General features: G+C 38.6%; 1 protein-coding gene across 1 annotated transcript; it reads right to left on the reverse strand.

Annotated features, from left to right (window-relative positions):
• Positions 1-1623: 1623 nt before the first annotated feature.
• Positions 1624-20686, reverse strand: ZWINT (ZW10 interacting kinetochore protein). The gene is made up of 9 exons (XM_014861137.3): positions 20533-20686; positions 19531-19621; positions 19241-19364; positions 18925-19091; positions 18722-18778; positions 18200-18342; positions 17942-18119; positions 17729-17851; positions 1624-1992 (listed from the first exon to the last, which is right to left on the reverse strand). Exons 1-8 carry the CDS (start codon positions 20571-20573, stop codon positions 17774-17776), a joined length of 879 nt encoding a protein of 292 aa, XP_014716623.2. The 5' UTR covers positions 20574-20686; the 3' UTR covers positions 1624-1992; positions 17729-17773.
• Between the last annotated feature and the right edge of the window lie 2389 nt (positions 20687-23075).

Here is a 23075-nt window from a genome sequence, read left to right on the forward strand (position 1 = left end):
GCGTGGACCTAACACTGCTTATCAAACTATGCTGTGGCAGGCATCAGACATATAAAGTAGAGGAAGATGGGCACAGATGCTAACTCAGGGCCGATCTTCCTCAGCCAAAAAGTGGAGGATTGGCGGCAGATGTTAACTCAGGGCTAATCTTCCTCAAAAAGAAAAAACCTTTATTGCTAAAAATGCTAACCATCATCTGAGCCTTTAGTGAATTGTAATATTTTTGTTGGTGGAGGGTCTTATAAAAACTGCAACATCTGTGAAGCACAATAAAACAAAGTGCAATAAATCGAGGTATGCCTGTATTAAGACAAATGAATACAAGTTCAACTGAAGTTTCAACATCTATTTGATTTTGTCTCTACCCTTCAAACTTCTTAGGACATAATTTAGCACAATTTGTCCAACTGTCTCTGCAGTCTAATCACAATTCTCTCCCAGTCACATATCCATATACAGTACATCCTTCCTTCAGCCACATTACTGCTTTGCTGTTCCTTGATACATTGTTATATTATCCTATATCTGTATTTTTTCTCAATTTTGCCTAAAATATACTTTACTCTAAAATTCCTTGACAAAACATACCTTTTACAAAAGCCTGTTTCACATCCCATTATTTCCATAACACTTCCTGGATCTATTCCACCTCATGTAGAGTTAGCTTCCTACTTCACATATCTCTGTAGCATATTTATGCCATGTTCATTTAAACATATTGTGGTTGGTAGAGCAAAAATACCTTATCTTATATGCCAAACATCTATCAATCAGTAGTGGCTGAATGGGGTAATGTGGGAGGAGGGGTGGGGAGAAGTGGTCCATCACATTTATGGCCATTAGCAAAGAGCCAGGATTAACTACCAATGTCGGTTATGTGAGTGGGAGCTGAGAATGGTCATTAGTGATAACTCTTATACAGAACCATTTACACCTGTAGGGATCAAAGCCAATTAGAATTTGATACCCCATAATATTGCATCAATCTTTCATTTAAACTCAAATTAGAAAACCCATTGCCATAGATATTCAAAGATGCTTGTGATCAAAGGATACTTGAATTATTTGTTATGATTGTACCATAAGTGGTGAAATTGCTTCTCTCAGGCCTTCATTCGCTTAATCTATGAATTTCAAGTGGATTTTTGAAAGACCATTTCTTGAAGGGAAATGCAATGTTCACAGAGTGTCTGATTGCCTTCACAAGGCTATTCTCATGCCAGATATACTTAGGATAACATAGGTGAAAAAACTAAAGAGAATTAGTAAGTTCAGTTTTCTCTTTGTTTTGTTAGATATGGGCTGATCAGTAAAAACCATCATTAAAGAAGCAAGCAACCACTGCTTAACAAAGTAAGAGCAATACTAGGAGTATGATTTCTTATTCAATAGCACAAGAAGAGTAAATTCATCGAGAGAGTTGGTCAATGAAAGAAAGATATTATATGTTAATAGAAAATGCCTCAGGGGGTTAGAAGAGTTGTAAATCAAGGGCCAAGGACTAAAATATGAAACTTTATGGAAATCTGTGGAGGATTTGTTACAAGGATGGAAATGCTTTATGCAAATTTCTGCCAAGCAGACATACTTCTGTGAGGACAGTGATGTCTAGAGGAAGACACTAGATTTTCAATTTCTCTATATTTTATATTATACATAATTTTATATACTCAACCATAAAGGAAATATTTGATAGACTTCAACTGAGATTAAACAAAACAAATACACTGTTCATAACAAAACTTTAATATTGTCAAAATAAGACAAACATCCAAGAAGAAAATATCTCTTGAATTCTAAGTTAGCACTACATGTGAACTCTACTCCTCGTACAAAATTCAAAAATGAACCAGGCTGTCATTTAGCTTCTTCACAAATAAACAGGACACTCAGGTAAAAAACTGCAAACCTTTGATAGCAATCAGTACTACAACAAAGTGAGATGAGTTTCCCGTAGTTTCCAGGTGTCTTCATGATTGAAATAAATGATTCCTTAAAAAATAACACAAAATAAATTAAATTATAATGAGAGAATGATGCCTGACTTCACAGTTTAGAATATATGTAAATGCACGTTTTAAAAAATATTTGACACTAGAGATACTTAGCTAGAAAAACCAAAATACATCAAACAGCTGTATAATCTAAGTTTCCAAACTAAAATTAAATATTATAACATCTAATAGAAAATACTACTCTATGGAAAAGTCATTTAACAAAGATATTTCCTTTAAATTACATCCTAATTATTGGGAAGCAAGTTTCTGGAGATTTATAAAGTGTAATGCAAAGGCCAAAATAATTCCAACAATTATTACAAGAGTGATGTCAGCATCAGTTGTGTGGGTTGCAGCAGGAGACTTGTTTCTCTCCAGCAGCACCTGGATTTCTGAGGAAGGACTTCCATGACTTGGGGGAGGGAGAGGAAAGGAAAGGAGGCAGATCAAAATAGTAAAGTGAACTGAAGGAACATGTTTCTTCCTGCCTGCTTCAGGACTTCAATAGGAGACTTGCCCACAGACCTCTGGGTGTACCCTGCTCGAGGATCTCCCCACTGGACCCATGAGCATCCCCATACCCGAGATGCTAAGCCCACACCTCCCTCTACTCTGCTGCCAACTCTTGTGCCACTCTTGAGGGAGTCCTCAAAATCCAGCTCCTGTAGGAGAAACCACAAAGTTCAGCTCTAGTGCCACCAACCGGAATAAAAAAGACATTTCTAATAGCTAGTCTCTTGAATTGTAAGATCCAAAGTAAACATAAAACCTTAGTTAAAGAAGGGGACTGCTACTTCAAATGTGAAAGTAGAATTGCATATCCTCAAACACTACAAAAAATCAAGGAAATATGACATAAAAAAAGAAAATGATAATTCCAGCAACTGAACCCAAAGGCATGGAATACTGAGGTCTAACTGACAATTCAAAATAGCTGTTATGAAGAAATTCAGTGATCTACAAGAAGACTTAGAAAGGCAATTCAATGAACTGAGGAATTAAAATTAAGGAATAGGAGTTCTTTACCAAAGAGACTGAAATTATAAAAGAGAACTGAATAATTCAATGAATGAGATGAAGAATGCAATAGAAAACATCTGTAACAGAACAGACCAGAGAGAAGAAAAAATAACTGACTTGGAAAATAGGAATATAGATATAATTCAGTTAGAACAGGTGAGAGAACTAAGATTTTAAAATAGTGAAGAAACCCTACAAGACCTATTGGTTTCAACTAGAAAGGCATATATAAGAATAATTGGTGTACCAGAGGGAGAAGAAGGCAAAGAGTTTATTTAAAGAAATTATAGCTGAGCACTGCCCAAATCTGGGGAAGGAATTGGACATGCAAGTCTACAAGGCTCTTAGAACATCCTATTATCTCAACGCAAAAGACCTTTTCCAAGACACATTATAATGAAACTGTCAAAAAGCAGTGATAAAGAAAGAATCTTAAATGCAGCCAGGGAAAAAAAGAAAGTAACCTACAAAGGAACCCCCATTAGGCTATCAGCCGATTTCTCTGCAAAAACTCTAGAGGGCAGGAGAGAGTGGAATGACATATTCGAAGTGTTGAAGGATTAAAAACTGCCAGCCAAGAATATTTTATCTGGCAAAGCTATCCTTCACATATAAATGAAAAATAAAGGCTTTCCCAGGCAAACAAAAGCTAAGAGAGTTTACCACCATTAGACCTGCTTTGCAAGAAATACTGAAAGGACGTCTTCAAGCTGAAATGAAAAGATGCTAATAAGTGACACAAAAACATATAAAAGTACAGAACCCTCTGGTACAGGGAAAATAGTCAGAATTAGAAAACTGTGACTCTATATTAGAATGGTATTTTAACCATTTAACTATATTATAAAGGTTAAAGGAAAAGAGTATTAAAAATAACTATAGCTACTGTAATTTGTTAACAAATTCACAGCATAAAAAGAGGTAAACTGTGACATTAAAAACATAAAAACGTAGGGGCCAGCCCAGTGGCACAGCAGTTAAGTTCACACACTCTGCTTCAGCGGCCCAGGGTTTGCCAGTTTGGATCCTGGGTGTGGACCTACACACTGCTTGTCAAGCTATGCTGTGGCAGACGTGCCACATATAAAGTAGAGGAAGATAAGCATGGATGTTAGCTCAGGGCCAGTCTTCCTCAGCAAAAAGAGGAGGATTGGTGCCAGATATTAGCTCAGGACTAATCTTCCTCAAAAAAAAAAAAGAAACAAAACATAAAAACACAAAATATAGTTAACAATACTGTATTGCACATTTTACAGTTGCTGAGAGTAGATCTTAAAAGCCCTCATCACAAGAGAAAAAAAAATTTGTAACTATGTATGGTGATTGAGACTAGATGAGCCAACTAGACTTATTGCGGTGATCGTTTTGCAATATACACAAATGTTGAATCATGTCATACACCTGAAACTAATATGTTATATGTCAATTATACCTCAAAAAAAAAAACATAAAAGAGGAGGAGTGAAACGGTAAAGCCTTTATAGGGGAACAAAGATAAGTTGCTTTCAGCATAAAATTAACTATTTTATCTACAAGATGTTTTATGTAAGCCTTATGGTAACCACAAAGCAAAAATCTAGAATAGATTCACAAAATATTAAAGAAAGGGAACATTGAGCATACTGCCAACGAAAACCACCAATTTACAAAGGTAGCCAGAAACAGAGGGAAAAAATAACAATAGAGACACAAAACAACCAGAAAATAAACAGTAAGATGGCAGTAGTAAGTCCTTACATCTCAATAATCACTCTAAATGTTAATGGATTGAATTCTTCAATCAAAGGCATAAAGTGGTTGGATGGATTAAAAAAACAAGATCCAACTATATGCTGCCTATAGGAGAATCATTTCTGCTCTAAAGACACACATAAGACCAAAGTGAAGGGATGGAAGAAAATACTCCATGCCCGTGTAAATCAAAAGAAAGCCAGGATCCTTATATCAGACAAAATAGACTTCAAGCCAAAAATGTTAACAAGAGTCAAAGAAGATCATTACATAATAATAAAGGGGTCAATAAATCAAGAAGATATAATAATCATAAATACATATGCACTCCACATTGGAGCACCTAAACATATTAAGCAAATGCCAACAGACCTGAAGGGATAAATAGACAATAGTACAAAAATAGTAGGGTGCTTCAATACCCCACTGTCAGCAATGGTTAGATCATCCAGACATAAAATGGATAAAGAAACATAGGCACCGAACCATACTTTAGACCAAAGGACTTAACAACATATGTGGAACATTTCATCCAACAGCAGCAGAATACATATTCATTTCAAGCACACATGGAACAGTCTATAGGATAGATCATATGATAGAACTCAAAACAAGCCTTGACAAATTTAAGAAGACTGAAATCGTACCAACTATCTTTTCTGACCACAATGGTATGAAACTAGAAATCAACAAGAGGAAAGCAGGAGAATCTACAAATATGTGGAAAGTAAACAAGATGCTTTTGAACAACCATTGAGTCAAATAAGAAATCAAAAGGGAAATCAAAAACTATCTTGAAACAAAGGAAAATGGAAATATACCATATCAATTCCCACAAAAGCACATCTGAGTGGAAAGTTCACAGCAATAAATGCATATATTAAGAAATTAGAAAGATCTCAAATAAACAACCTAACTTTACACCTAAAGGAACTAGAGAAAAACAAATTCAGCCGAAACTTAGCAGAAGGAAGGAAATAATAATGATCATAGCAGCAATAAATGCAATAAAGACTAGAAAAACAATGGGGAAAAAAAATCAATGAAACAAAGCTGTTTTCTCAAAAAGTTAAACCAAATTGACAAAACTTTAGCAGGACTAGGAAAAAAAGAAGACTCAAATAAATAAAATTAGAAATAAAAGAGGAGACATTACAACTGATATTACAGGAATACATAGGATCCTAAGAGACTACTATGAACAATTACATGCCAACAACAAAAGATTAAAAATCACATGATCATTGCAATAGATGCAGAAAATACAACACCTTTTCATGATAAAAACCCTCAAGAGACTCGGTGTAAAAGAAACATACCTCAACATAATAAAGGCCATATGTAACAAATGCATAGCTAACATTATACTCAACAGAGAAAAACTGAAAGCTTTTCCTCTAAGATCAGGAACAAAATAAGGATGCCCACTCTTACTACCCTTATTCAGTATGGTATTGGAAGTCCTAGCTAGAGCAATAGGTAAGACAAAAAAATAAAAGGCATCCAAATTGGAAAGAAAGAAGTAAAATTGCCACTATTTGCAGATGACATGATTTTGTATATACAAAATCCCAAAGTCTCAACGAAAAGCTGTTGGAATTTTCAGTAAAGTTAGAGGATATAAAATCGACATAAAGCAGTTGCATTTCTATACACTAATGATGAAACATTTCAAAAATAAAGAAAGAAAACTATCCCATTCACAATAGCATCAAAAACAATAAAATAGCTGGGAATAGATTTAATCAAAGAAGTGAAAGATCTGTAGAATGAAAAATATAAGACTTTGCTGAAAGAACTTGAAGATACAAACAAATGGAAAGACATCCCACATTCACAGGACAGAAGAATTAATATCGTTATAATGTCAGTACTACCCAAAGCCATCTATAAATTCAATGTAATCACCACCAAAATTCCAGAGGCATACTTCACTGAAATAGAAAAAACAATCCTAAAATTTGTATGGAACCATAAAAGACCCTGAATAGCCAAAGCCATCCTGAAGAAGAACAAAGCTGGAGGTATCACACTTCCTGATTTCAAACTATATTACAAAGCTATAGTAATAAAAATAATAACAGTCATGCACTGTATAATGATGTTTTGGTCAACAACGAGTGGTACATATAACAGTGCTCCCATAAGATTAGCACCACATAGCCTAGGTGTGTAGTAGGCTATACCACCTAGGTTTGTGTAAATACACTCTATGATGTTCACACAATGATGAAATCACCTAACAACACATTTCTCAGCCCATATCCCCATTGTTAAGCAATGCATGACTGTATGGGACTGGCATAAAAACCAACACATAGACCAATCAAACAGAACAGACAGTCCAGAATTAAACCCCAGCGTATACGGTCAACTAATATTCAACAAGGGAGCCAAAAACATATATGGATATGTTCTTGGATAAACATATGCAGGACAATAAAATTGGACCCCTATCTCACACCATTCACAAAAATTTACTCAAAATGGATCAAAGACTTAAACATAAGAAGACCTGATACCATAAAATTCCTAGAGGCAAATGTAGGAAAAATCTTCTTAACATTGGACTTGGCAATGATTATTTGAATATGACACCAAAAGCACAAACAACAAAAGCAAAAATCAACAAATGGGACTACATCAAACTTAACAGCTTCTGCACAGCAAAAGAAACAATTAACAAAATAGGCATCCTACAGAATGGGAGAAAATTTTTGCAAACCACATATCCAATAATGGGTTAATATCCAAAATATAAAAAGAACTCACACAACTCAATAACAAAAAACCAAACAATCTGATTTAAAAAATGGGCAGAGGAACTAAATAAACATTTCTCCAAAAAGGAAATCCAAAAGTAACAGGTACATGAAAAGATGCTCAACATCACTAATCATCAGGGAAATACAAATCAAAACCACAATGCAGATTCATCTCACAACTGTTAGAATGGCTATCACCAAGAAGAAAAGATATAATAAGCGTTGGCAAAGATGTGGAGAAAAAGGAACCCTTGTACACTGTTGGTGGACATGTAAACTGGTTCGGCCAATATGTAAAACAATATGGAGGTTCCTCAAAAAATGAAAAATAGATCTACCATATAATCCAGCAATTTCATTTCTGGATATATACTGAAGGAAAATGAAAACAGGATATTGAAGAGATATGTGCACGTCCATGTCTATTACAGCATTATTCACAATAGCCAAGATACGGAAATAACCTAAGTGCCTATCAATGGATGAACAGATAAAGAAGATGTGTGTGTGTGTGTGTATTCACCCATAAAAAGAAGGGCAGCCTGCCATTTGCGACAACAGGGATGGAGCTTGAGCACATTATGCTGAGTGAGAGATGTCAGACCAAGAAACAGAAGTACTATATATGGTATCACTTATATGTGGAAACTAAAAAAGCCAAACTCAAAAGAGAGAGTAGAATGGTGGTTACCAAGGGATAGGGGGTGGGGAAATAGGACAGATGTTATTGAAGGGTACAAACTTGCAATGAGTAGTAAATAAGCCCTAGAGATCTAATGTACATTATAGGGAATATGGACAACAAGAATTGTATTATAGTCATCAAACTTGCTAAAAGACTAGAAATTAATAATTCTAACCTCTAGAAAGAAATGATAATTATGTAATGTGAGAGAGATGCTAATTAATGCTACAATGACAATCACATTACAATGCATAAATGTATAAAATTAACATGTGTACCTTAAAATCACACAATGTTATATGTCAAATATATTTTAATAAAAGAAATAGAATAGCACCTAGCACACAGGTGCTCAGAAATGTTTATTGAGTGAATGCTGTATGAATACTGACAGAAAAAGTTAACAGCGTTAGTACAATTCTGAATCTATGTTAACAACTTACTTTCAAATATAAAATAGCACATCTTATATGAATACATTGGCTATGTGCACACACACACACAAACTTTTAGAAAAACAAACAAGGCAAGAAATTTGAGAGAAATTGTGAACCTTGTAAATAAATCTTGACTCTGATCTGCCAGACTGTGCTACCTCTATGAGCTAGACAGTGTGACTGCTAAATTACAGGTACCGTGACTCATACCAATAACGTTGTTTGTAGTATCCAAAAGACCAGAAATTCTCCATTATTTAGATATAAAAGTTTTGCCTTGAGGCACACAGAATTCCAGTTTTAGTTTTTTTCCTATACAAAAGATATACAATATATAATGATTATTAGACTTACCTGAATATCTACTAGCCCTTCCTTATTGTTTTACAAAAATAACATTCTTTTCACTACTTCTACTCCTTCAGATCACCACCACCACCACCAAAAGTTAAATTTAGTTAGTGAATTAGTTCCTGAAAATTCCTGAGATTGAGGTAGAGATAAGGTTGAAGAGGTAAAATAGAAAATCTCTTATGACACCAACCAAACTTTTTTTTAACCAGGTAAGATTTGTCATATTCCTTTTCAAAAGAATAAGCCTGTTGCTAGTGCCAAAGGTGACACTGGCACCTAATGTAAAGCTCCTCTTATCTTTACATTCCAGTAATCTCTGAATATTGTTCAAGATAATTATTAAAATTAAAGTCGTTATGGTAGTCATAGGGTACTGTTTGAATACCATACTCATTTTGCTAATTGATGTGAAGAATGTCACTATTCTCTAATAGAAACAATGTACATTATGAGGGTTTTTTTCCCCTTCTATTCTCAATTGTTAGTCCCTAAACTTTGCTAAGTAGAATATTACTCAGGTGCAATGAGCGATTCCGTATTGCTGAAAGGCTTTCCAATGTTCTCTGAAAGTGCCAAGCCTTCAGTGACAAATGTAGCAGAAAGCACTGAGCTGTGGGATAGCTGGTTCATCAGTTTCTAATTGGTGTGCACTTTTTTTGATTGGTAACTGTCACCTACAGGAATACTAGCATCACTGAACTGCTTTAGTGATTGTTTTGGTGGGTATAATATGCAGCTGTTCATAATTACGATTACTGTATTCTGCATATTTTTCAGCAGTAACATTCTAAAATAGAACGCCACTCCAATGTTGCCTTACTATGATCTCTAACTGCCTAAATGGATTTCAGCTTTCTAGCTGCTGTCATTATAGCAAGTCCCAATAATAAGCAATGGTTACTCAGGGAGATGTGTTTACCTCAGGAGGATGGAAGTATTTGCACTGCTTTCTAAATGTGCATTCTGCCCAGAATTCATAAATGTACTCACTAACAGTGTGAATTCCCTGAGAGTTGTATTTTAATAGATTTAAAATGTACTTGGAAATTTCTTGCCAAAGTATAAAAGAAACTGTTTCAAATAGGTTTCCTTGACTTCTAGGTGAAGGCTTTGACTTCCTATAGCCATCAGGGTAAAGGTAAAAGGCCCTCATGAACTCACTACTCCCATTTTGTCCCTTATAACCCAGGCTCCAAGCTCTGCTTGGCCACTTGCATTCCTGAAATCACCAGTTTCTCAATTCCTGTACTTCACTTATGATGTTCCTTCCATCTAGTACATATGATTATCTTTGGCGCTGCCAAAACATTCCAATTCTTAGTCCTTAACAATGACAAACATTATTTTTTGCTAGAATTAGTCTTCAATAGATTTTTCCTTCCTGTCTCCAAATTTAAACTCAGATTGTCTTTATCACCTTCTTTTTCTTTTAATTCTCAGAACTCATGTTCAGCACATAGCCAACAATAAATGATGAAATCTGCCTCTGGATAATTTCATTTGTTGGAACTTGAGTTCAAGAGGCACCTCTTTAGGAAATCTCCCCTGAATATGATCCAATGAACACTTACTAAGTACTTTTAAAGAATGAAGGCACTGGGGTATGTTCAATTGTGGATGCAAAGATTCCTGGACAGAGGGATTAGGAGAACAAATGGTTAATGACAGGATCTTCATCCGAAAACAGAAACCCAATATCCATCATGCAGTCACTCTCACTTCCTCCATCTAATCTAAATTCTCCCTGCCAATTTTATGTTTGTATGTGTGTATGTTATATGTATGTGTATATATATAAACACACACACACAAGATAAATATATTTCAATAATTGAAGTCCTCTACTGAATTTACCATTTTTTCCTTTTCCCCTTATTTCCTTCTCATGCTGAAAATGGCACACTGGAACAAAGTCAGGCATTTGAATCATCATCAAGAGTAGAGTTTTCAAAAAAGAAACCAGCATATCTTCCCCAATGAGTCCATTACCTTCATGGTGAACCACATGAAACCACCAGAGATAATGCTAAACTTCAGTAAACAAATTATTTCCTCTTTTATTTCTAGAATATCTGGTCAGGGTAATCCAGGCCTTACCTACATGGAGACTGTGGACAGGCCTGTGTCGCTAAAGAGAAATTTTCCCAAAGCCTAACTTCTTGTCCACTAAGTTATAAGAAAAGGTTGAAAATTTAATATATGTACTTTCTTCACTAGTATTTTAATTAATAAAATTGACTGGCTTGCTGGTTATGATTGGTTATTAAGATCAGACCCAAAGTTTTTGCAATATAATTTCATAACATGGAGAATATATAGGATATTTTAAAGACTTACTCATTCTTTTATAAAACAAACCCTATTTTAATCACTCCAATTCACATTTGTTTTTCTTATGATTTTTTATAATATTTATAAACAGAACAAATATTTGTGCACTAGATTATATATATTTTTATGGTTTATTTCTTTTATAATGTTTATATCTGACAATCTCTTATTTCCAATAGTCCTGTTATCTTCTGAAAGCATAACTCTGGATTTTCCCCTTCTTTTTCCTATCTCAAAATATGGTTTTAGATACAGAGTAATAAACCCATTTAAACGATTATCAACTCCTACACTCGAGTATAATCACTATGAAATGCATGATGAAATGAATTAGGCATGCCTTGTGTAAGTGTGCTTCCTAAAGTCTATCTGACAACCTAAAATTTAGAAATGTACGCGAACATGGCATCCAAAATCTAATTTTTGCATATTACAGAGCTCCATAAAGATTAACAAGGTTTCCTTTTTTCATAACCATGTCAACAGTTATCTAAATTCAATTTAACAACATAAATAGAAGAATTTATACCCCCCAAAAACGCCAGTTTAAAAAGGCCTCAAAATAAACATAAAAGATGTTGATTCCTGAGACTCCAGTTCTCAGGCTTAATACCTAGGTTATTCAGGGTTTCAAGAGCGAAGAGCAAAGTGTATCAAAAATCAAATACTAAATTCTTCACAGCCCAGTGTTTGAAGTATCAAAAGGGTCATTTAAATATGGGTGGGGAACAATAATGAAATTAGTTTACCTAATTTCACAGTCTGTCTGTATTTAAAAACTTATACATATTTGGCCCAAACAGGAGACATAAAAATAGTGAAATACCAGAAGGTGCATAAACTCTCCAAGACAAGAATGGGGTGTATTAACCACAGAAAGATTCTAAAACAGGATGACAGTTTTCTTTTCATGGCAGGGTAGACTATTTGAAGTGAAGCTTTAGTTTTACAAATTTCAAAATTGTAAAGATAGGAGAAGGTGCTGAAACTATCCAGGTGCTAAGAATATTTTCGTGGCAGGAATAAGTCACACAAAAATAGAAGATACCCAATAAAGAATTATAGGATGGTATCTTGGATAGGAACACAATGAAAAGACAACAAAGCAGTATTAAAGAAAATATGGCAAAAGCTTGTGCTTTTGAAAGACAAATTAAAATGAAAAAAAAAAAACCTTTGGGAAATACTAATGAAAAGGAGAGAATCTTCAAACAGCAAGAATGAAAAATACAAGTGTATATGGACATAAAGAACATTAAAAATATATATGTATTTCTAAATTTTCCTAAATGTTATATTGGTAGTATCTACAACCTATTGACAGAAGTAAACACAAATTCTCTCAATTTAATAACAGGCCACAAAGTATCCCCAAAGATAAAGTTCAGGAAAATTGGACAGCTCATGGTAAAACTACACAAAACAAAGAAAGAAATAGGAGGTGTGTGATATAGGCAAAACGTACTGGCCCACAAAGACGTAAATTGAACCTTTCCAACACAGATGATAAAAAGCCTAAGTATGTTATGTTTAAGGTAATAAAAGATAAGCTCAAAACATGAGCCAGAATAACAAAAAAAAATCCAAATAAAGTAGATTAGGGTCTAATATAACTGCTAGAAATGAAAAACAAAAATTAAGAAACTAATGATTAAACAATACATTGGCAACATACAGTTAATAAAATAGATTTAAGGAAAGTTATCTAAATGCATTCTACAGGAAAAAAATGGTAAACATAAAACAAAGTTTATGTAACATGAAGAACAAAGTTAGAAAATCTAATTGATGTCTAATTGGTGTCTCAGAAGAATTTAATACAGAAGAAGTAAGAGTACTTTTTAAAAAGATAAGGCTGAAAATACTCCAGAATTGTTGAAAGACCAGCAATTTCAGATTTAGAAAGTCCAACTAACGGCAAGGAGAATGAATGAATAAATAAACAAACCAGAATCCCAAATTATTTATAACATAGTAAAACTATAGAGTACCAAAGATAGAGGATTTTTTAAGTAGCCAGTGAGTAAAAGAAGATGTATAGAAAGAGCTTTTAAACTGGCAGCTCACTTCTCATCAACAACAATGAAAGCCAGATTAGCATGGGAAATTATCTTCAATGTTTTAAGGGAAAGTAGCTGTCTACTAAGTATTCTCTAGAAAGTATCTTTCAAGAATGAGAATGAAACAAAACTATTTCATACTAAGAAAAACTAAAGTATTACACAGCCTGCAGATCTTAACTAACGAAATTCTGATTCAGATGGGGAAATTATCCCATATGAAAGCTCTGACATATCAAAATTAAGTAGGCAAAAAATCATAAGGAACTATAAATAAAACATTGACTATAAAACAATAATGTCTAATTTGTGAAAACAAAACCTGGCTAGAAGTAACAAACTGGACAAAAATACCTTATTACTTAAGAGTGGGATGATCCATCAATGGTAAAGCCTTCTAAGCTTCATTACTTGTTTAAGGAAAGTATCAGATTCTTTAGTCTTAACTTTAGACTTTATTAACTATGAAAACTAAACTGGGAAAATAAACAGTGAAGAGTTTCCAAACAAGAAAAAAGGTAAGAGGAATGAAAACAAAAAGATAAAAAATAAATAAAACCAAAAGGCAAGAAAGGAATAAACTAAAAAACAAGGGAGAGGGAATAAAAAATACAAAATCTTAAAGATTATGAAACTGCATTTCCAAAAACAGCCCTTTAAATGTGGTATGCAAGTGATAAACAAGGATAAACAAAGGTCGAAACTCAAAAGACTGTAGGAAAGACAAATCAGGCAAAGGAGAAACAAAAGATAGTTGGCAAAGTTACATTAAAACTATTAGACTTCAAGACTGAAAAACACTAGCACAAAAATGAAGAAACCCACTACATAATAGTAAAAGTTCAGTTTAGAGGAAAGATATAGTAAGTGTAAACTCGTAAGGAAGTTAATAAAATAGCCACAGAGCATGTAAAGCAAAATTCAACAGAATTATTAAGAGAAATAAATCCACTATCATATTTGGAGACTGGAACGCACCTCTCTCAGATGATACTCAGAAAACAAAAAATTAAGTATATAGAAGATAGAAACTGAAAAAAATAACATCATAATCTAACAGACATATAGAAAACATTACACAGAACAGTTCCAAAGCAGACATTCTTTTCAAATCCACATGAAACATTAAAAAAAATCCCTTACCAAATTTCAAAGCTTTTATTGTATAGATGACATTTCTGACCAAATTGGAATAAACTTAGATTATCCTCCCAGAAACATACAGTAGAAAATTTCAAAATTATTTTTCTAAAGAACTCATGAATCAAAGAAATAATTATAACGGAAAACAGAAAATTCTATGAATTGAATGATTGTGAAAATACTTAGAGGAAGCCAGAAGAAATTTATAGCCTTAAAAGTTTATTTGAGAAAACAAAGATCCAAATACACAAGTTTAACGTGATAAAAATAAAGAGTGTACAAAAGAAGTACATCTTCTCCATCTAAAAACAGAAGGTAGGAAATGATCAAGATAAGACTACAAATCAATGAACCAGAACAAACATACAATAGCGGATCACAAAAGCCAATCTTTGAATATTTGAAAATGAATGAACATCTGAAAAGATGGATCAAGGAAAAATATTATACAAGGCACAAAGAAAATTTCAGGAATATGACATTAGGCAATCCTAAAACAGGATAAAGGATAAAAAACATATGATTTTAAAGGATAAAAAAGATATGACAACTTCATATCAATAAACTTAAAAAATCAGAAATCAAAAATTCCTAGAAAAATGACAATACCTAGAAAATGTGAAATATTTTGTGAAATATTATTCTTACAGAGAATAGAGAAAGCAAGTTTTCCTATTAGCTTAATGGAGCAAGCATAATCTTCATTTTATCAAGAAGACCCTTTCTGGTCAAGGTAGAGTAACACTCTCTTGATTGTGCTAACAATCAAGTGAAGTCCCCATCCCTCCCCACTGGTTTCTGTGTCTGTCCCTCCTTTGGATCGAAAAGAGGAAGAGAAAATCTTTGGCAGAAGCTGGGCCTTTTCAGAAGTCACTGTGGACTCCTAAGTCTCCACATCTCTGTGCAAGAGACCACATTTTCCCAGAGGGAGGTTCCCTCCCTGCACACATCTACCTCCTGCAACTATCAGTGAACAAGATAGTCTGTAGGGGTGCCTAAGAGGGGGCTGAGAATAGCTGAAAGCTGATCTGAAAACAAGTCCCAATTCTTGAGCTTGTCAGTCAAGAAACTTCTGGATAACTCGAGGCTCCAGCCATACTGGGCAATTTTGGGGATTTGAATATGACAGATACAGAAGTCTCCCCTTCCATTTGACCTCAGGGTGGACTGACTCATTCCACACTCCTTGAAAGAAATCTGCTTCCCAGCAGTTTTGCAGACCTCTAAGTTTGATTACTGTACATTTGCCCAATCTCCTCCCTCTGCCCTGCCGCTTGGACTTATGTCAGGATGTTATCTTTATCTCCAGCCTGTTGGGCTCCATGTGAGTGTCTTCCCTTCCCTGCTGACTTTCTGTCAGCCACCATGTCTGCAAAGACAGGGAAACTCCACACCATTCCAACCCATTCCCCAGTGTCCCTTAATAGACACACTCCTTGCCCAGGATGGATATATATATTCTATTTTTTGTTTTCCTCCCCAAAGCACCAGTACATAGTTGCATATTCTAGTTGTAGGTCCTTCTAGTTCTCCTATGTAAGACGCCACCTCAGCATGGCTTGATGAGTGGTGCTAGGCCTGTACCCAGATCCCCACTGGTGAACCCCGGGCTGCCGAAGCGGAGCGCAGGAACTTAACCACTACATCACCAGGATGGCCCCTGGATATATACATTCTTACTCTCTCCTTTGTGTTGCAAAAATTTTAGAGTATCTGAGACTAGAAAAGAAATCAGGGGTAGGGAAGCTCACCCAGCAGGAAGAGAGGGAAGGATAAGCCTGGATAGCTGGGTTGCTAGAAGGCCACAGCAGAGACCACGGGGGACACGGTGGGATGGGTAGACTGAGGAAGCCTTTCTGGGTATTTGTGTGCCCTCTAGTGAAGTATCCTCAATCCTCACTGAAGCCCTCTTTCAGTCGTGATGCAGGCCCTCAAAGACCTCTGATATCTGTCCTATTTCAAAACTAAAAAGTGGGCCCAACACACTTTGAACAATGTGAGAGAAAACTACGGACACCTCAGAAAAGTAGAGCAAACATAGCATGCACAGGGATCTCAATCTCAACCTGAGAGAGGGCATCCCATTCTGAGACGGAACAGGGACTAACGTTCCTTGAAACACTCTCTCACCAAAAACAAAGGGCCTCAGTGTCTCTCAAATGGATGTTTAGATCTTTCTCAAACATGAAGGTCGTCTTCTCATATGGAAAACGGGTTCTCCACTCTGAGAGTTGTCACTGATCTCTCTCTCCTCTCTTAGACAGCAGTTTCCACACTCCCAATCAGGGATGCAATCCCCCTCTCACACACAGTAGTGCCCCTCACTGCCCACACCCCCAAGAACAGACACACAGAAGAACCGAGATGGAAAGCAACAAACAGAGAAACATACAGACACACACAGAAATGCTACCTCACATAGACACAGGTCAATACAGACAGACAGGGGTCTCTATATTCTCTTGCTGTTGCTCTTTATCATATTACACTTTTAGTTTGCTACCCTGTTGTACTATACTCTGAAAGCATCTTATTGACTTGTTTATGCTCATTATGTTCCATGTTCCACATGGCCAGGGACTGATCAGACAAGCCCACTGCTGTAGCTCCAGTACATAGCAAGGGGCCTGGTACGAAGCAGGGATTCAATAAACATTTGGATGAGTGATTAAAATCATCTTCCCAAATCTAACCACCTGCATAAAGCATTCTCCTCTTCCTTGAATTAAGCTCAGTATGTCTGCATCATAACGATTTGGGCAAGCAACCCCTGAGGCCCCAAGCCAGGGTCCCCTCCCCATCTGCACCCTCTTTGTTCATACCAGTCCTAGCACCTGTCATGTTCTTGGCCTTTGAGAATGGTATGGCTCTTCCTACCAATACATGGAGATGAACAGACAAAGAAGCAACTGAGACAGCCCCATCACGTTTAATCAACAGAATCCAGAGCCTGCCCCAACCTGGGTTGTGGTCAAAATCAGGCTGTATTCAGGAATTCACACTTCATCCTACAATGAGGGTAGGGCCAGGGAGGGTGGGGAAGAGGAAGAGAGGGGTTACCCAGGACACGCTTGGCATGGGCATGAGGTGCTAAGCTTCAATCATAAGATAAACTCCTTACTCCTTCCCACCACCCACCCTCTCCATGAGCAGCAGAGCTCAGATACAGAGACAGGTAGACCAGAGGCCCTCCCTCCTTCCATACCTGCAGTCCAGGGACGTCAGGGCCTGAGCTGGAGTCTGACCTGATCTAGGATCCTTCCCCATGCTGCTGTCTCTCAGAAAGCTGTGGCAAGCTTGCATCTGCAATAGGTGGTGGGCCACTGGCCTTGGGGAGACATGGTATGGGCAGTGAGTAAGGTCTATCTCTTGGCTTTTCTCTCCACCTCCCTGCCCATCTGTCCCATCTCTCATTCACCTTGGACGACACATCCCCGACTCTCTCCATGGTGTCCCCAGTGTTGAGCTCCTGGGACTGGGTCACCTGCTGGGACTTAGGTTCAAGAAGATCCTGCTCTTGTGGTAGCTCTGCCTCTGCCTCAGGGAGTAGCAGCTTACCCTGCAGGGTGTAGAGCAGCTGGAGGAAGGTCTGGTGCCTGGAAGGAGGAAGTGGGTGTGAAGGGAGGGAATCTCGGCTGGACCACCCCAGGTCTGCAGCCTATGCTCCCAGCCTCACCTCTGCAGCTTTTCTCGCTCCTGCCCTGCCTCCTGCTTCAGGGTTCCAAGTTCCTGATACAGCCGCTCAAGCTCCTGTTTCATTCCTGTCTGACGCTCTCTCACCTCTGCAGAAACCTCTGCCAGATGCTGCAGATGCTTCTCCTACCAGGAGTGAGAATGTAGACATGGTACCTGAGATGCTGAGGTCTTAGATGATGATAACAAAGATGATGATAACATTTAGTTTACTATCTGCCAGGCATTATTTTAAGCCCTTGTACTAATTACATAATCACCTTAACAACTTGATAGAGTAGATGCTAATATTTTCCCTATTTCACAGATGAAGAAATAGAAGCACAGACAAGTGAGCACCCAAGGTCATGCAGTGGTAAGTGCTGGTGCTGAAATTCAAGCCAAAGTTAGTTCCTATACTATAATGCCTCACAGGAAGAAACGAGATAAAGATTTTCCAGGCAGAGGACTTAGCCCATGCAATGGCATGGTGGTGGGAATAGAAGTTTTCCGAGGATGGACCTACCTGTTGCAGCTGCCACTGCTTCTGCGCTACTCTGAGTTTCTCCGCGGCCACTTGCTTCTGCAGGTAAAGAAAGAAGGGGGACAAGGAGAGGAGCGGATTTTTCTAGTTGGATTCTGGGAGGCAGCCAGTGGGTCTAAGCCAGCATGCTCATACTTTCCCTCCTCCCCTCTGCCTGCCATTCCCTTCCCACACCCTGGGTTCACCTTGGCCTGGAGTTGTTCAAGGGCCTCCTGGAGCTGTGCCCGCTTCCTTTGGGCCTCCTCCACCTTGGGCAGGACCTGAGTCAGGGCACTTGTGATGGCTTCCACATGCTCTTGGTAGGTGGCCTTCAGCTCCTTCCATTGCTCTTTGGCTGCAATTGCCTTCTGCCCTGAGACGAGCCACCAAGAATGAAGGCATCAGTGAAGTCAGCCCACCTGCCTGCAGCACTGAGTCTTGCCATCAGCCAAAGAGCTGACCTGACTGACATCCCAGTTCCTTCCTCCTCAGGGCAGCCCCTATTCCACCCCTCCTACTCACGGCTCGTGTCTTCAGAAGCCAAGGGGTCCAGGCCCTGGGCAGTGTCCTCCTGAGCCAAGAAGTTCTGCAGGAAGTCTACCACCTGAAGCTGGCTACAGAGCAGCTTGTCTTTCTTTCGGGAGTCCTGTTTAGAGGGAGGGTAGAGGCAGGGAACATTCTTACCTCCTTGTACTATAGGCCAACAAGGCTACCTTCCAGTCTGCTCACCATCAATGCTGCCCAGTATCTCAGTAGAAGGACCCAGGCGCAGTCCCTGGCTTCTGACAGACTGGCTCCCATCTTGCACATACCGTCACAAACTCGGCCAGGATCTGGGCAGGCACTTCTGCCTCCTCCTGCAGGCCTCTTGGCTCCAGGATATCTGCCACCTCTGCCAGGGTCCTTAAGTGGCAAAAGGAAAGGAGGGAAACGGCAGACTCCTTGGGGGCTAGTTCTGGAGAACTTGTGTGCATATGCACCCATGTGGGTGTGTGTATTAATGCCGAGAGTCTTGCCCTGACCAGTATCCACACACTGAAGGGCCACCTGGGACCAGCAATGGTCTGTGTATGGAGGATATATGGAGCTAATGAGTGGCATGAGAAAGAATAAGCACAGCAAGGGGAGTAAGGAGTGCGCGCGGAAGGGAGTGCATTTTAAATAGGGAGCGTCTTTGCAGAGAAACCATTTGAGTCAAGATCTGAAGGCAGTGAGGGAAATATACAGGGAAAAGGAAGAATAAGGGCAGAACTCTGATGAGCAGTGGGAAGCGCTCCAGGCAGAGAACACTAGCCGTGGACCAGGGTCTCAGAATGTTGAGAAGGCGCTCAGGACAGCGCGCTGAAAGCCTCGGTCTAAGCTGAGTTCTTTAGGGGCTGAAGCGGTCCACCAGGAGGCCGGGATGAGGATCAAATAACACACCGGGAGAGTGTGTGTTGGAACAGGGGAGACAGAAATGAAATGGCCCCTCCAGGACGTCTCCTGGGGTGCAAAGTCTCCTGTTAGGATAGGGCGGTCCGCAAAAAGATGTGCAGGGGCGACAGATTGAACCGTCGCCTTTCAGGCCACACCCCTGGGGCGTGTGTGTAGGTAAGAGCCACGGACAGTCCCTCACCGGCCGTCCTCCGGGGGAGAAGCAACCGTCACCTCAGGAACCTAAGCCTGAGGGACTGGGGTCAGGATCACTTCACGGCCCAGTCGAATTCCAACAGCTGTACGGGGTCTAGAGGGTCGTCGATTGTACGTGGGGGCCCACAGGGTCCGCCCCAGCCCGCCCCCGGCTGTCCGGCTGTCCCCTGGTGACAGACACTTACTCTAACGCAGCAGTCTCCGCCTTGGTCTCCGCCACCTCCATCCTCCCCTGCGCCGCGCTTCAGCGTTCCCCTACCGCAAACCCTCCGTCCTCTTTGGATCCATCACGGATTGCGCGCCAGGGCAGATGATTGGCTGCTCGGTCAGTGGGCGGGAATCAAGGCAGATCATGCGCTCTCATTGGTAAGTGCATATTCGCGCATTGGCGCGCCCCGCTGTTTGGCGCAGGCGCAGTTATGGCTGGGCCAAGAGGGCGCGCAGGAGTTCTGCGCCTGCGCGCTAGCGTGTGGGCGGTGCTGGAAACTGGAGGTGCGGCTTGACCTCGCTGGTGGTTAGCTTGGCAGCTGGGTTCTCTGTCTACGCGGAAGTGGGAAAAGTATTGCGGTGAGTTTTGGGTTTTAGGGGAAACTCTCAGTATTAACTGTATTTAAGAAAATTCTGCTAAGGTAGAAGGACAACACTGGGTCTGTCTTCCAAAACACTGTGCTTCACTAACGAAGAACAGTGATCCTGGAGACACGGAACAAATGATATCAGTTCAAAAAGCTTACTGCCTTGGAAGATTTTCCAGGAGGCGGTGCTGGGAGAGAGAACCCAAGCAGAGCGCAGCGCATTTCCTGAATTGACGGGCTCGAGCTGAAGTTCTGGGGAGACAAAGGCAGCTAATGTTTTCTGCAGAATGTAGGAGAAAGGAGATAGTTGCTCAGAGAGAAACTCGGAGTTCTGCGGAGCTTTGTCAAGTATTCAGCTGACCACTGAGCATCGTGTGTTTGAGGAAACGACCCTGAAAAGATGTTTAAAGATTCCTAGAGATCAGTTTCGGTCAGAAATAGTGACTGTTTCCACCAGTCAGGCTGCAAAACCGTAATCCGTGGGACACTGGGTAGAGTACGCTGACAGTTTGTGCCTTAGTACTAGGGAATAATTAGCTCCAGCCTGATCACTGCACTCATACCACCTAACAAATCTTAAAAGCTAGACCCAAGTGGACCACTGTTAACAAGTCACTTAAATATATGACAAACCAAAGTTCAATAATATTTATAGAAATACAAAAATTTCCAGAAACCAATAAGGTACAGTTTACTATGTCTGGCATCCAAATAAAAATTACCAAGCTTGCAAAAAAAGGAGGGAAACAAAACTCATAATGAGGAGAAAAATCAATAACTGAATCAGAAGAGAAATAGTTGTTAGAATGGACAGACAAGGACATTAAACCGGTTTTTATAACTATATTCCATATGTTCAGAAAGATAAGCAGAGCTGTAATAAAAATAATAAAAGGTAAAGATGTGAAGAAAGTAGAATGCTCGTATTGCTGGTGGGAATGTAAAATGATGCATCTGCTTTAGAGAAGAGTTTAACAGTTTCTCAAAATGTTAACTATAGAGTTAGTATATGAACCACAATTCCACTCAGGGATATATATCCCAGAGAAATGAAAACGTGCACACAAAACCTTGTATACAAATGTCCATAGCAGCATTATTTACAAGGTCAAAAAGTAGAAATAACACAAATGCCCATGAGCTGGTCAATGGAAAAGCAAAATCTACATCCGTTCAATGGAGTATTTTTCAGCAATAAAAGAAAACAAGGTACTAATACATATGCTAAAACGTGGATGAACCTTGAAAACATGCTATGTGAAAGAAATCACTCACAAAACAGCACATATTGTATGATTCCATTTATATGAAATGTCAGGAATAAGCATATCTAAACAAACAGAAAGTAGATTAGTGATTGTCCTGGGCTAGGGGCTGGCAGGGGGTTGGGGGAGGTTGCTAGCATATGGGAAGGGACTGCAAATAGACATGGGATTTCTTTTGGAGGGTAAATGAAAATGTTCTAAAATTAGATTACGGTGAAGGTTGCACAATTCTATACAAAAAGCCATTCAATTTACACTTTAAATGGATCGCAATAAAAGACTTTAAAAAGTTAGAGATATGAAACATAATAAAGACCTAAATCTTGTAGAGGTGAAAACTACAATGTATAGATGTAATTAGATGAGATCAGTTGCAAATTAAGCATGGCATAATAAAAAAGACATAGCCTTAGAAACTAACATGAATGGGGCCGACCCAGTAGCACAGCAGTTAAGTTCTCACATTCTCCTTTGGCACTCCAGGCTTCACCAGTTCGGATCCCGGGTGTGGACCTATGCACTGCTTGTCAAGCCATGCTGTGGCAGGCATCCCACATATAAAGGAGAGGAAGATAGGCATGGATGTTAGCTCCAGACTAGTCTTCCTCAGCGAAAAAGAGGAGGATTGGCAGCAGATGTTAGCTCAGGGCCAATCTCCCCCACCCAAAAAATAAAGAAAAGAAACTAACATGAATCACAGAAAATAAAATATAAAATCAAAAGAAAAAAGCAACAGTGAGCTGTGGGACAATGTCAAACAGCCAAATATACTTGTAAATGAAGGCCCTGAAGAAGAAGCAAGGGGAGAGGACAAAAACAAATTAAATGATAATGACCAAAGATATTGGAATTTGATGAAAACTATAAATTCACATATCGAAGAAGCTC

Source organism: Equus asinus, chromosome 2 (genome assembly GCF_041296235.1).
Source record: "Equus asinus isolate D_3611 breed Donkey chromosome 2, EquAss-T2T_v2, whole genome shotgun sequence".
Classification (NCBI taxonomy): Eukaryota; Metazoa; Chordata; class Mammalia; order Perissodactyla; family Equidae; genus Equus; species Equus asinus.

What these genes read in the sequence shown, in the direction of transcription:
- ZWINT (XM_014861137.3), bottom strand. Translation starts at nt 20,573, where the DNA reads ATGGAGGTGGCGGAGACCAAGGCGGAGACTGCTGCGTTAGA. An exon ending in TTGAACAACTCCAGGCCAAG is followed by an intron (nt 18,779 to 18,924) that starts GTGAACCCAGGG and finishes CTTTACCTGCAG; the next exon opens with AAGCAAGTGGCCGCGGAGAA. An exon ending in GAGCGAGAAAAGCTGCAGAG is followed by an intron (nt 18,120 to 18,199) that starts GTGAGGCTGGGA and finishes TCCTCCTTCCAG; the next exon opens with GCACCAGACCTTCCTCCAGC.